This window comes from Nyctereutes procyonoides, unplaced genomic scaffold, assembly GCF_905146905.1.
Source record: "Nyctereutes procyonoides isolate TBG_1078 unplaced genomic scaffold, NYPRO_anot_genome, whole genome shotgun sequence".
Classification (NCBI taxonomy): domain Eukaryota; kingdom Metazoa; phylum Chordata; class Mammalia; order Carnivora; family Canidae; genus Nyctereutes; species Nyctereutes procyonoides.
The window spans coordinates 99,347,924-99,361,969 of NW_026575125.1; the positions used below are offsets into that span (position 1 = coordinate 99,347,924).

General features: G+C 37.6%; 1 protein-coding gene across 2 annotated transcripts in view; it reads right to left on the reverse strand.

The window, feature by feature from the left end:
• Nucleotides 1-5,985: 5,985 nt before the first annotated feature.
• ZNF280C (zinc finger protein 280C) overlaps nucleotides 5,986-14,046 on the reverse strand; it is a 61,188-nt gene continuing 53,127 nt past the window's right edge. For both annotated transcript variants that reach the window (XM_055338865.1, XM_055338864.1), the window contains exons 17-20: nucleotides 13,291-13,353; nucleotides 7,891-8,009; nucleotides 7,710-7,746; nucleotides 5,986-7,585 (exon numbers count right to left, since the gene is read on the reverse strand). In XM_055338865.1, coding sequence (XP_055194840.1) covers nucleotides 7,570-7,585; nucleotides 7,710-7,746; nucleotides 7,891-8,009; nucleotides 13,291-13,353 — 235 coding nt within the window. In that variant the 3' untranslated portion in view covers nucleotides 5,986-7,569. The remainder of the gene's footprint in view (nucleotides 7,586-7,709; nucleotides 7,747-7,890; nucleotides 8,010-13,290; nucleotides 13,354-14,046) is intronic.

Sequence of the window (14,046 nt, forward strand, 5' to 3'; positions counted from 1 at the left end):
GAAGAGATACACCTTAGCTTCTGAGTTTGTTGATGACAGACAACAAGCTTTTCCAGGTGGTCTAATAGCAAAGTGACAGGAGTGAGGCTGCAGAAGGATCTCAAAATGAGAGAAGTGAGGGGAGTTTGAGTGTGAGGTGAACCATGGTGTGGTCAAGGGTATAATTTAGGGAAAGTATAATTTAGGGAAAATACCTTAATACTATTTAAAAAGGCAATTTGGATTCAACCTAGGAGCATTCATAGACATTCCATATATATAGAAGTCTGGTGAGCTTGAGACACTAAAATCTAATGGCATGCTGACTTTTAGTACTATGTGTTTCACCAATGACTTTCAAGAAAGACACACTGGGTTAGGAAAAGAAAATTATCAAAAATGATTGTAGGAAGGTCATAATGAAAAACAGGGTGGGGGCACCTGGGTGGTTCTGTTGGTTAAGCATCTTTTTTTTTAAAAAAAAGATTTTACTTATTTATTCATAAGAGACAGAGACAGAGAGGCAGAGACATAAACAGAGGGAGAAGGAGAAGCAGGCTCCCTGTGGGGAGTCTGATGCGGGATTCAATTCCAGGACCCCAGCATCACAACCTGAGCCAAAGGCAGATCCTCAACCACTGAGCAACCCAGGTTCCCCAAGCATCTGACTCTTGATTTCAGCTCGGGTCATGAGACTGAGCCCCAGCTCAGTTTCCAAACTCAGTAGAGAGTGTGCTTGGGATCCCCTCTCCCACGTCCCTCTCCCCACTGTTGCACATATTCTCTATAAATTAAATAAATGAATTAATAAATAAAAGAAAAATTAGGTGAAGTTTAGGGCCATTCTATCTGAATAAAATGAAAACAAAAATAAAATCAGGAAGGGTGGTAATAAGCTAACAATAATGGTAACAATGGTGCTTTATATTCTTGTGTGCCAATCACTGTTCCAAGTGCTATACACATGTATGTAGTCACTTAATTCCCTTAGCCTTATGAGTACGTACTGTCGTTTGCATTTTACAAATGAAGAAACTGAGGCACAGAGCTCAAAGTCACACATATTTAGTCATTGGTAGGGTAGGAACTCCATCTACCCAGGCAGTCTGCTGCAGAGCCTGGGTTCCTAGCCACTCCAACACACTGCCCCTTTTAAGGTACAGGGAGAGTTTACTCTGGAGTCGGGTATTGAAGCTCATAATCTTAGTATCAAGGAAGATCTCCTGAAGTGTGTAAGCAGGAAGCAAACTTTACAGTGGAAGAAACTCCTTAATATATAATAATAGGCTGAAAATAGTAATGGTTTCAAGAAAAGTAGGCAAGTAGATTGATAAGCTAAGCATATTAAGTTATGGAAAGAAGCTAGACATTATTACGGTAAGAGTCTGAAGGTTCTGGAGTTTGAAATGATGTAAAATGACGATCCCCTTCAACACAAATTACTGGTCTGTTCCATTAATGTATTTCTTAGAATTTTTTAAAAGATTTTATTTATTTACTCATGTGACACACACACAGAGGCAGAGACACAGGCAGAGGGAGAAGCAGGCTGCATGCAGGGAGCCCGACATGGGACTCGATCTCAGGTCTCCAGGATCGTGCCCTGGACTGAAGACAGCGCTAAACTGCTGAGCCACCTGGGCTGCCCTATTTCTCAGATTTTATAAACATAAGGAGCATACAATTTTTTCCTGATATAATTTCTAAGACTATGACAATGGATATTGCTAGTCTTCAGTTACATCCGCCACCTTACAAATGATTCACAAACATGAATGAAATGTCTAGAAGTTCATCTTAGTCAATGCCTTCATTCAACTATTTTTTTTCAATTCAGAAAATCTGACAATAATTAATCTAGGTTAGTATTCTCCACACTGTATCTTATGGAGATTAATGTTTAGAAGTTATTGTGTGTGTGTGTGTGTGTGTGTGTGTGTGAAATTCCAAGGCCCAATAAGTGCTTACTAAATTCTTCTAGAGAAGCACAGACACATGTAGCACGAACAATCCCATATTAAACTATGCAAATATAACCCAGTATTTCCTACATTTATTTGACCATGGTACCTTTAGGTTACAAACCACTCATAAATTATGGACATTCATTCCAGCTCTAGATACTTTGTTTGGACAAGTGGAAGAGTGTTACTTTTACAAGATCCCATGTAGGAAGTTAACTATGCCTAGGAGTAATCGGGGTATTTCAATCTCAATGTTGAAAGACTTTCTGTTTCTGCTATTGGGGATGGTGGTAGGTGGCATTCTGAACTCACTTCCTCCTAAGAACAATTTGTAAGTGATATTTAGATATAACCAAATTAGCATCACAGAATCCAAGAACTCTAGAACAACTTAGTGCCCACTTGTACAAATAGGGTGTCCGAGATCAAGGACACTGTCACTCCCCCAGCATTCATCTCACATTACCGGCCACTCCTCGGTCTCCTCTGCTGATTCCCTCTCATCTCTCTAACCTCTTATTGTTGGAATGCCCTGGAGCTCAGTCTGTGGACCTTGTCCTTTCTCTATCCCAGTTTTATTCCTTGGTGATCTCATAGTCTTGTGACTCTTTAATAAATTTAAAGGTTACTGACAGCTTGGACCTCTCCTCTAAACTCCAAACTCACACATCAGGATGTCTATGAAATCCCCCCGTAGGATATTAGGCATCTCAAATGCAAACCTGTCCCAAATCAAAGTCCTCATCTTCCTTCCCAAATCTACTCTTTCTTCAGTCTTCTCTATTCTCCATTTCAGTTAATCATTTATACCTTAATAATCTTTCCAGCTGCTTGGGCTAATGACTGCGCTGTCCTCGACAGCACCTTTTCTCTCATACTTCATCTCCAAACCATCAAATTCTGTTGGCTCAACTTTCAGGATATACCCTCACTTGAGCCACTTATCACTTACACTCTCACCATCCTAATGAAACCTCTATTATCTCTCAACTGGATTATTACAACAGCTTCCTAGCTCATCTCCCTGATTCTGTCCTTGGCCCCTTGTGGCTTATTCTCAAGACAGCAGCTAGGGTGACCCTGTTAAGACTGTAATAAAGAATTTTTGTGGGGGTGCCTGGTGGCTCAGTTGATTAAGCATCTGACTCTTGATCTCAGGGTCCTGAGTTCAAGTCCTGCACTGGGGTCCACAATGGGTATGAAGCCTACTTAAAAAAAATAATTTTTGTTTTTCATTGAGATAGAAAAGACTTCTCCATTCAGAATCCACTTACGGCTTCCTATCTTTGAATGAAAGCCAAGCCCTTATAATTGTCTAGAAGGCCCTTTACTACGTGGTCCACATCACCTGCAGGCCCCATCTCCTACTACACACTCCCCTGTCCAGCCCCACTCCACTGTAGCCCCATCAGTCTTGTTGCTGTCCCTTGAGCTAGGTATGATCCTACTTCAGGACTTGTTCCTTCTACTTTTCATCATTATGTTAGCTGATTTTTATTAGGTTAGTTTAAAAAAGTTTCCTTCATCATCCTAATTTACTAAGCTTAGGTTTTTTTTTTTTGTAGAGGTGAGGTTCACATACCTTACAATCAAAATTTAAAAAGTCAACCATTTTAAAGTGAACAATTCAAAAAAAAATTCAAAAAAAAAAAGTGAACAATTCAGTGGAATTTAGTACACTCACAATGTCATATAACCATCTTTATGTAGTTTCTAAACATTTTATGAACATGCATATATGAGTATCTGAGTCCCTGGGTTTATTCTTTTGGATATATATTTGGAAGCAGAATTACTGGGTCATATGGTAATTCTAACTTCTTGATGAACTGCTGAACTGTTTTCCACAGTTGTTGAACCATTTTACATTCCCATCAGCAATGTGTGAGGGTTCTAGTTTTCCCTTCAGGACTTTTTGCATTTGCTATTCTCTCTCTGGAATGCTCTTTCAATAGATAATCCAGTGGCCCACTTTCTCACTTCCTTCAGGTCTTTACTCAATGTCTTCTTCTCACAGAGGACTAACATGACTACCAAATTTAAAATGGCAGCCTCCCAACTCCAGCCCATACTTACCATCCTCCTTGCCCACTTTATTTTTCTCCATAGCATTGATCATCATCTAACATACTATTTAATTTTCTTATTTTTTATCGTCTTGTGTTCCACCACTGAAATGTAAGCTCCACCAGGGAAGAGATTTCAGTCTGCTTTTCCAGCACCTAGAATAGTGTTAGGCACATAGTAAGTGCTCAATAAATATTTGCTGAACAAGTACGTGAGGCCCAAAGAGATGTTTTGGCAGTTTGACAAAAAAGAGCAAGAGACTAAGTCTCTGTAGTTCAGAGGTTATTTTTCTAAGAATGGTGATGGATTAAAACTGAGCCAATAACACCTTTATTCAGCAGTAACCTTTTAAAAAGCACACATACAAGAGGTGGCTATTTCTGAATCAAATGAAAGAACTATTTAGAAGAGCCTGAGGGTAATGGGATCAAAATGTCAAGCTAAAACTCATTTATACCAATTAAAATTCAACTAACTGCCTATAAGCAAGTGTTTAGTGTTTGAAATGTTTTATTCAAACAAAGTAAAAAAATGGTGCTATAGGGACATAGAACTTTAAGAGTATTATACTTTATGTTGAAACCACAAACAAGTTATATCTGGACAAAAGTTTAAAACTTAGTATAGTTAATCATTGCTGAATTTTTCACTTGAGAATGTTTACGATGGCAAAATTTATGTTATGTATTTTCTTTTTTTAAAAGATTATTTATTTATTCATGAGAAACACACACACACACACACACACACAGAGAGAGAGAGAGAGAGAGAGAGAGAGAGAGAGAGAGAGGAGAGAGAGGCAGAGACACAGGCAGAGGGAGAAGCAGGCTCCATGCAGGGAGCCCGACGTGGGACTCGATCCCATGTCTCCAGGATCAGGCCCTGGGCTGAAGGCGGCACTAAACCGCTGAGCCACCCGGGCTGCCCCTATTATGTATTTTCATCACAATTTTTGAAAAGTAAAAAAAAAGTGGATAGAAAGATGGTGGATGGAAAAACATTCTGGGGTCAGGTATGGAAATAAAGACTTAAATATTGTTAAGTCTACTATTAAGAAACAAGTACTAGTAGAAACACTACTAAGAAACAACACTTTTGGAAATTTTGGAAAATCATTTACAGTCTGGAAAATTAAAACTAATGGATTCAACTTTTTTGACTATGAATTACAAGAAGACTACGTTAACAGTTGGTCATTGGAACTGGCTTTCAATACGTTTCTGCTATAGGCTGAATGTTTGAATTCATATGTTGAAACCTAATCTCCAATATGATGGTATTAGGAGGTGTGGCTTTTGGGAGATAACTGCATCATGAGGGTGGAGCCCTCATGAATGGGATTAGTATCCTTATACATGAGACCCCAGAAGAACTCTCACCCATTCTGCCAGGAGGATATAGCAAAATCCTTCTACGAATGAGGAAATGGGTCCTCACTAGACACTGAATCTGCCAGTGCCTTGATCATGGACTTCTCAGCCTCCAGAACTGTGAGAAATAAATTTCATTGTTCATAAGATACCTAGTCTGTGACACTCTGTTATAGCAGCCCAAAGGGACTAAGACCATTTCAAAGTACAATTATAAGTACAAGATACAAGAAGTTTTCTTTTTTTTTTTTTAAGAAGTTTTCATGTTAAGATGAAAAAAACACTCATGGCTGAGTCAAACCGCTTCAGAGCCTGACCACCTTAATTGTTATTAAAGATCACAAAGGGACTTTGCCAGCCTCTAAAGTTCAAGAAATTAGTAAAACATACACATAGTGATCTTTTAACTGTGCCAGAGGAAAAACTGCAAGATGCACACAGTAAAGCTCTCAATCTGTAGGCCAAGTAATCAGGCTTCCGTGTAAGAAGCAAAGCAATGCTCCTAGTCATAAGTTCTACAGCTTTTACATGAATAACTCCTGAGGCACTTTACCAATACAAATTTTATTAAAAAAATAAGTAATAACATCAAACTGTTCAGCAAATCTATATTCAATGTAACCAAAATAAACAAACACCAAAATAAAAAAAATATACATCTATATATATATGGGCAAGAAACAAGTGCATTTTTTGGTCCCAATATTTTCTGAATATATTATCTTTATCCAAAGGAATTACATTAATGGCTAAGAAGATATTATGTATTAGATGTACAGAAACATAACTTTAAAATTTGTTTTAAGGTCTGTAGGAAGTGTTTTTTTTGCCAATTCTTTATGTCTTTGAACTGATAATTACTAAGATAATGATAATCCCAAGATAGTATGGTAATAATGTCTAAAGGTCTGAATAATTACCAAATCTAGAAGGTATCAATAGGTAGCTACAAGAAATTTATAGAGAATTCTAAAGAATTTTGAAGTTATTAACAAAACAAAACAAACACAAAACAAAAGTTTTAAAGAGAAGAGATAAAAGTGGACATAACAAAACACACATCAATAAATCTGGTAAAGAACCACGTAAAACCAAGATAAAATTAAACATAAAAAAATTGAATATTAGTATTGCTGAAAACTCCTAGGGTTAATACTGGATAAAACTTTAAATGACAGTACAAATAACTATAACTTTGGAACTGTAATTTTAGAAATTTGTTTCCAAGAACATGAAAGTAACCTTGGTTCCTTACAAACCAGTTTTTATATTCCTTGGACTGCATGCATACTAGACAAAGATTAAAGGGCAGCAGCCAAAATGATTAAACTTCAACTTGGATGTTGAAGCATTGATTTGATGGGTCTTTCTTGGTTAGAATGAACCCATAAGCATAAGATCAAGAACCAAAGCCCCCAATGGGAAGTTGTGCTCAATTTGGTGGGCCTTGAGGTCATCTCTGGCCAAATTAGCATCAGCCTTATGGGAGGCCAGTCATGAAAGAAGGGACTCTCCCCAAGGTCTGATTTCTTAAGGCCACAATCTAGAGGAGGTCTCACAGTCAAATAATTCACATTCCTTGGAAAGAGAGAACAGGCATCAGTTGTGTCCATCGAAGGGGGACACTGACCAGGAGTATCCTGGACATTTTTTGAAATTTCTGTGTTGCTTCTGCATCTGAAAAATATGAAAAATAGAACAATGACAGACAAGGAAAGAGGAAAAAAGACAGCTATCTGACCTAAAAATGTAAGACTTATAAGAAATTAACTAAGAAACCAGACAAAACAGACAAAGAAAATGAATAGCCATATCATTTGGAATGCAATATTCTGAAGGCAAGTACAGCAGAGAAAAACACAAATTATTTTAGGCAAAGCAAAAAAAGACCATAGCAACAAAAGTTATTTTTGGAGAGAGCCAACTGGAGAAAAAAGCATATGTTAAGATATGTTAACCTGACACAAAGATAAGGTGGAATAAGAATCTAGTGCCATCTGAAAGCTGAAAAGAGCTGAATCAGAGCTAGTGTCATGAGCTTGGCTGTTTAACCGCCTTCGTGTGAGAAAACACTTCAGAAGTTTGAACTTAGGAAACTGCCTTTGTGTAAGAAAACACTTCAGAACTTTGAACTTAGGAAATTCCAACTTGTCTTGCACCAGGTTGCACGAGCTCCATAGAGCAGGAATCTATTTCAACAAGCGGCTTTAAAAACAAAAACAAAAACAAAATACTTTAATATTTTTCATTTCTATTAATGATACATTTAAAAATGCAACAGTGCTAAAATCCATCAAAGAGAAATACACTAAATGAAAATTAAACTTACTCAGAAGTGGATTCAGAAGTTGAGGTACTTTCAGGAACTGAAATTAGAAGAGTTTTACATTTAAAATAGTGTAGATAATGAGTAAGGCTATCAATTTAATACATAAGAGCCATATTGTGGCTGATCAAAAATATTGGAAAAAGTATCAGAAATTCAAATTAACACAATTATAAATACATACCATTCTCTATTATAACTTGGCAAGTATGAGTTTTACGTTGACATAAGTGTTTAGCCATACGGTCTAAACTGGAAGAATCAGCTAGGAAGTCACATTTAAGGCACACCAGAGTAATGCCCCTGTGAAGAAAAAAAGAAAGTAAAGGTTTTTAATCTTTTATGAAAGCCATATGCAAATTCAGTAATTATTTTTCCATGTAATAACTCTTGATTTGCTTTTTGTGTGTCATGACCATCAATTTCCAATTTTGTTATATAAGCCTGATTTATCTGAAATAGTACTCTAGAAAATGACAGAGTATGCTGAAATTATGCTAACATTTAGTGCTTTATAAACTGTTCCTTCTCATATCGATTGCTGAAAGACAGGAGTTAGACCTAAAACCCAGCCATGGCTCCACTAACAACTTGTACAGCTTGTGCAAGTCATCCCATTCTTTCTGTGCTTTTGCCCATCTGGAAATCAAGGATATAATATTCATTCAATATACATTTTCTGAGGATCTTCTTTTTTTAATATTTTATTTATTCATGAGACACACACACACACACAGAGAGAGAGAGAGAGACAGAGACACAGGCAGAGGGAGAAGCAGGCTCCACACAGGGAGCTCGACGTGGGACTCGATCCCAGGTCTCCAGGATCACACCCTGGGCTGAAGGCGGTGCTAAACCGCTGAGCCACCTGGACTGCCCATCTGAGGATCTTCTTTACACACTCCGTACTACTAGGTGTTGTGGATGCAAAAGTGAACAAAAGAGGGTAAACTCTGTGGAGCCTAAAATCTAGTGTCTTATTTTAGTGGTGATAAAATCAGAAAAGGAATGGGAAGGTTTTAAAAATACATCATGTAATTTTGTTATTATCAGTCAGTTAATGAGCATAAACATACTTTTACAGTTCACTGGATACTTTAAATTTAAGTACTTCATTTGTATAGGAATAAAAACCAGTAGCATACCTTAGACTGACTTCTCCCCCTGTGGCTTTAGTCTTTTTATTTTATTTTTATTTTTTTAAATTTATTTATGATAGAGAGAGAGAGAGAGAGAGAGAGAGAGAGAGAGAGAGAGGCAGAGACATAGGCAGAGGGAGAAGCAGGCACCACGCACCGAGAGCCCGATGTGGGATTCGATCCCGGGTCTCCAGGATCGCGCCCTGGGCCAAAGGCAGGCGCCAAACCGCTGCGCCACCCAGGGATCCCCCTTTAGTCTTTTTTTTAATTTATTTTGAGAGACACAGAGCGAGCACGAGCCTGCATGGGAGTGAGGGCAGGGGCAGAGGGAGAGAATCTTTGACTCCCCTCTGAGCGCAGAGCCCACCCCTACCTCAGGGGCTCGATCCCATGACCTGTGAGATCATGACCTGAGCTGAAACCAAGAGTCAGACACTTAACTGACTGAGCCACCCAGGCACCCCTACTGAAGCTCTAGTCTTAACAGCCTGCTATATATTTATACTTGGCTGTCACACTGGCACATCAAAAGTGACCTTCATAAACTGAAATTATGTTTTCCTCCCAACCCCCGAAAACCATTTCTCCTAACTAATCTTTCTTATGATGTCATGCTCCCAACACAAAGTCTCAAAATTGGGCAGCCTGGGTGGCTCAGCGGTTTAGCGCTGCCTTCAGCCCAGGGTGTGATCCTGGAGACCCGGGATCGAGTCCCGTGTCGGGCTCCCTGCATGGAACCTGCTTCTCCCTCTGCCTCTCTCTCTCTCTGTGTTTCTCATGAACAAATAAATAAAATCTTTAAAAAAAACCAAAGTCTCAAAATTATCTTTTTTCTTAAAACAGTCAATATTTCAAATATTTTATAATATCAACAATTTATCGAGCATTTAACTCTGTGCCAGGCTGAGAGTTTTAGATATATTTCATCTGAATCCTTTAACAAACCAAAGAGGTAGGTGCTATAAATTATAATTTTATAAAGGACAGGGTCAAGTTTAATAACCTACCAAGGCCAAAATTAGATTGAAAGTGAGCCCTTTGATTCCAGAGCCCATGTTCTTAAACAGTGTGATACCACTTCACCACCTGAACCCAGATTCTTACTAAATCAGTCTTAACTACAATAGTCTTATTTTTTAAGATTTTATTTATTCATGAGAGACACAGAGAGAGAAGCAAGCTCCTTGCAGGGAGCCTGACCCTGGACTTGACCCTCAGACTCAGGAACAGGACCTAAGCCAAAGGCAGACGCTCAACTGCTGAGCCACCCAGGCGTCCCACCATAATAGTCTTAAATAGTCTATGTGTCTCATGCAGCTGCATCTTACCTCATATACTCTCCAAATTAATCTTCCTTGATTCTATACAAAACTCCAATAGTTTCTCCAATGGGTCCAAACTCCCTAGCCTAGTTTTCAAGGATTCCACAATGTAGCCCTGAGCTCAAAACTATTCCCCCGACTTTAATCTCAATACTAAGTTATATAAACTTCATATTCCATCTAAATTGCACCACTAGTCATTCATTTTGTATGCCTTTTCCTCTTTCCTTTCTGTACTTTTATTTATACTATTTCTTCTAACTAAAATGCTCTTATGCTTTTTTTTGTTTTTCATATTTTTTTTATTGGAGTTCGATTTGCCAACATATAACACCCAGCGCTCATCCCAGTCACCCCATCCCCCCGCCCACCTCCCCTTCCATGACCCCTTGTTCATTTCCCAGAGTTAGGAGTCTCTCATGTTCTATCACCCTCTCTGATTTCTCCCACTCATTTTCTCTCCTTTCCCCTATAATCCTTTTCACTATTTTTTATATTCCCCGTATGAGTGCAGCCATATATATGTTTGTCCTTCTCCAACTGACTTATTTCACTCAGCATAAGACCCTCCAGTTCCATCCACGTTGAAGCAAATGGTGGGTATTCATCATTTATTTTTCTTTTTTTTGTATATTTTTTTATTGGAGTTGGATTTGCCAACATATAGTATAATACCCAGTGTGCTTCTTCCAAGTAGAAATCTCTCCTCCCTTTGTTTTTCTCTCTCCTCCCTTTGAAATCAGTAGCTCTAACTGTACTTATTATGAACCTTCCTATATTATTGTAGTTACTTATATTTACACCTTATCATAAATTGTGCATTCCTTGAAGGTTGGTACCAAGCCTTCCTCATCACTGTCAACTTAATGGGAATTGCTACACTGTGTTATACATAATAGGTGCACAATAAATAAAAAATGAACATTGCATTTTAACAAAACAGTAATTACAACATTTACTGTTTTATAGAATTATAAATATGCTAAGTCCCATACACAGAAATTTATCAACTTTCTTTTTATTTTATTTATTTAAAGATTTTATTTATGAGAGAGAGAGAGAGAGAGAGAGGCATGGAGACACAGGCAGAGGGCGAAGCAGGCTCCATGCAAGGAGCCTGATGTGGGACTCAATCCCGGGTCTCCAGATCACGCCCTAGGCCAAAGGCAGGCGTTAAACCACTGAGCCACCCAGGGATCCCCTCAACTTTCTATTTAAATCTGAGGCCCACTCAAGTTAAAAAAGCATCTCAGATCTTAAAAGTCATAGAATCAATTCAAGAATCAGCACAAAGCACACAACTGAGCTTGACAACAATGAGATAAAAATAAAATTAAACTCTCATCTTTAGAATTAATAAAACTCTTTTCATTCTTATAAAATTTTTCAGTAAAATTCTACTTCCTTAAATGTTGTAATATTTTAAAAATAGCATTAGTATATTTTTTACAATAGAATCAAACTGGCCTCTACCTATGAGCTATTGGTGATGTTGACATCATCCCCATGTCATCTTCAACATATACACTAACTTATTCAAAATATTTACAGAATGCCTACCATGTGTCAGGCACTATTCAATGCTTGGTAAACAACTGGCTTAGACAAGTAACCAAACCACACATTCTGGTGAGAAGACACAGATAATAAACATAAGAGTGAAGTATACAACATGTTGGAAAGTAAAAAGTGAAGAAAAGTAAAAAAAATAAAGGGAGAAAGGGAGTGGTGGGAATGGGGCCCAGGGGAAAGGATGCTATTTTAAATGGAGTGGTCAAAGAAAGGCTCACTCATTGGTCTAGAGACTTGAAGGAGGTGAGGTAGCTAGCCATGCAGATATCTAGGGAAGAGTAAACGAGGCAGAAAGAATAATAAATGCATGGGCGCCTGGGTGGCTCATTTGCTTAAGCATCTGCATTTGGCTTGGGTCAGGATTGCAGGGTCCTGGGATCGAGTCCCACATCAGGCTTCCAGCTCCATGGGGGGCCGGCTTCTCCCTCTCCCTCTGCTCCTGCTTTCTCTTTCTCTCTCTCCCTCTCAAATAAATAAAATCTTAAAAAAGTAATAATAAATACCAAGATTTTGAAATATATCATCCCGTCCTCCACTTTCCCACTAAATCAGAGCATCTAAACAAGTACTGGCTAAACTTAAGTCTATGTCTTAGCCTGGTGCTACCAAGACCTTGGTACTTTAATTTCAAATATCAACAACAACATGAACAAAATAATTAAACATAGGAAGATGAAGTCAAAAGAAATCAGAAGAATGCGGAAAAAATGATGCTTAGTGGGTTGTGAGCTAAGTATGTGTGGTATCATCAAAGTTAATTATCAATGCCTTTAGAAATGCTCATCAGCAATTCCTTTTGTAAAGAGGCTGTGTACTTTTCTTTATTTCAAAATTTAAAAAAACCTCTAAGAATTATGAAGGCTATATATTAATCAAAACCATGCTGAGTGAAATGAGTCAATCGGAGAAGGACAAACATTTTATGTTCTCATTCATTTGGGGAATATAAATAATAGTGAAAGGGAATAGAAGGGAAGAGAGAAGAAATGGGTAGGAAATATCAGAAAGGGAGACAGAACATAAAGACTCCTAACTCTGGGAAATGAACTAGGGGTGGTGGAAGGGGAGGAGGGCGGGGGGTGGGGGTGAATGGGTGATGGGCACTGAGGGGGGCACTTGACGGGATGAGCACTGGGTGTTATTCTGTATGTTGGCAAATTGAACACCAATAAAAAATAAATTTATTATTGAAAAAAATAAAAATGGAAACAAAAACAAAAAAAAGCCAAAAAAACCCCAATAAAGTATTAGTCAATTTACTAGATAACTTAAACATCTTTTTAATCTTCAAATATTGTCAGAGAGCCTTATTTTTTTTCAATGCAAATCCATGAAAGTTCCATGAAAGTTTCATGGATTAATGCCTAATACCATGGAAACAAAGTTTAGCCAGAAAACAGATTATTTCCTCCTTGATCTATGACATAATGAATAGAAGTGTATTATGTCTGGTAGCAATCATTCATTTTCCAAACTAGATATTTAAGCATCAGGTTAAAAAAGTTACTACAATTTTTCAATAGAGATAATGGAAAAAGATCAACTAGTTACCTGAGAGTTCCAGAATGCTTCTTAAAAATATAAAACCGTCTAGTTGGATGGTTGCTATGAGAGCTGGAGAGATAATAGACAAATGAGATTTTTATTATATAATAAGTCATAATAATTTTATGACCATATTTCAAAGTCCATGTTTAGTTTCTTAGTTTTGAAAAAATTTTGACCTAAGTTATTAAATTCTATTCTTTTAATCAAGTTTTTTATCTTACATTTTGCCTGTGTATTTTCTAACAATGTATTTCCCTGAGAATATTTTTTTCCCTGAGAAATTTCTTAATCAGTACCCTCACCATTACTAAAAAAAGAGCTCTCAAAGTTAAAAATGCAAAGAACATCAATTAAATTTTATCAACTATTAAGAGTTGAAGACAATTTAAAAAGTATTTGTTAATAATGTGTTTTGCTATAATATAAATTGTTATGAATAATAATTATCACTTTCTTATCGTAATATATTTAGCAAGGGGGGAGAATCTGAATGATCCTTGAAGCAAATGCTACTTGGGCTAAATTACATTATTTGCCATCAGTAAAATGAAACATGTAAAGAATATTTTTTAAATATTTTATTTACTTATTCATGAGAGACACACAGAGAAAGATAGAGAGAGGCAGAGACACAGGCAGAGGGAGAAGCAGGCTTCATGCAGGGACCCTGATGTGGGACTCAATCCCGGGTCTCCAGGATCATGCCCTGGGCCAAAGGCGGCACTAAACCGCTGAGCTACCCGGGCTGCCCACATGTAA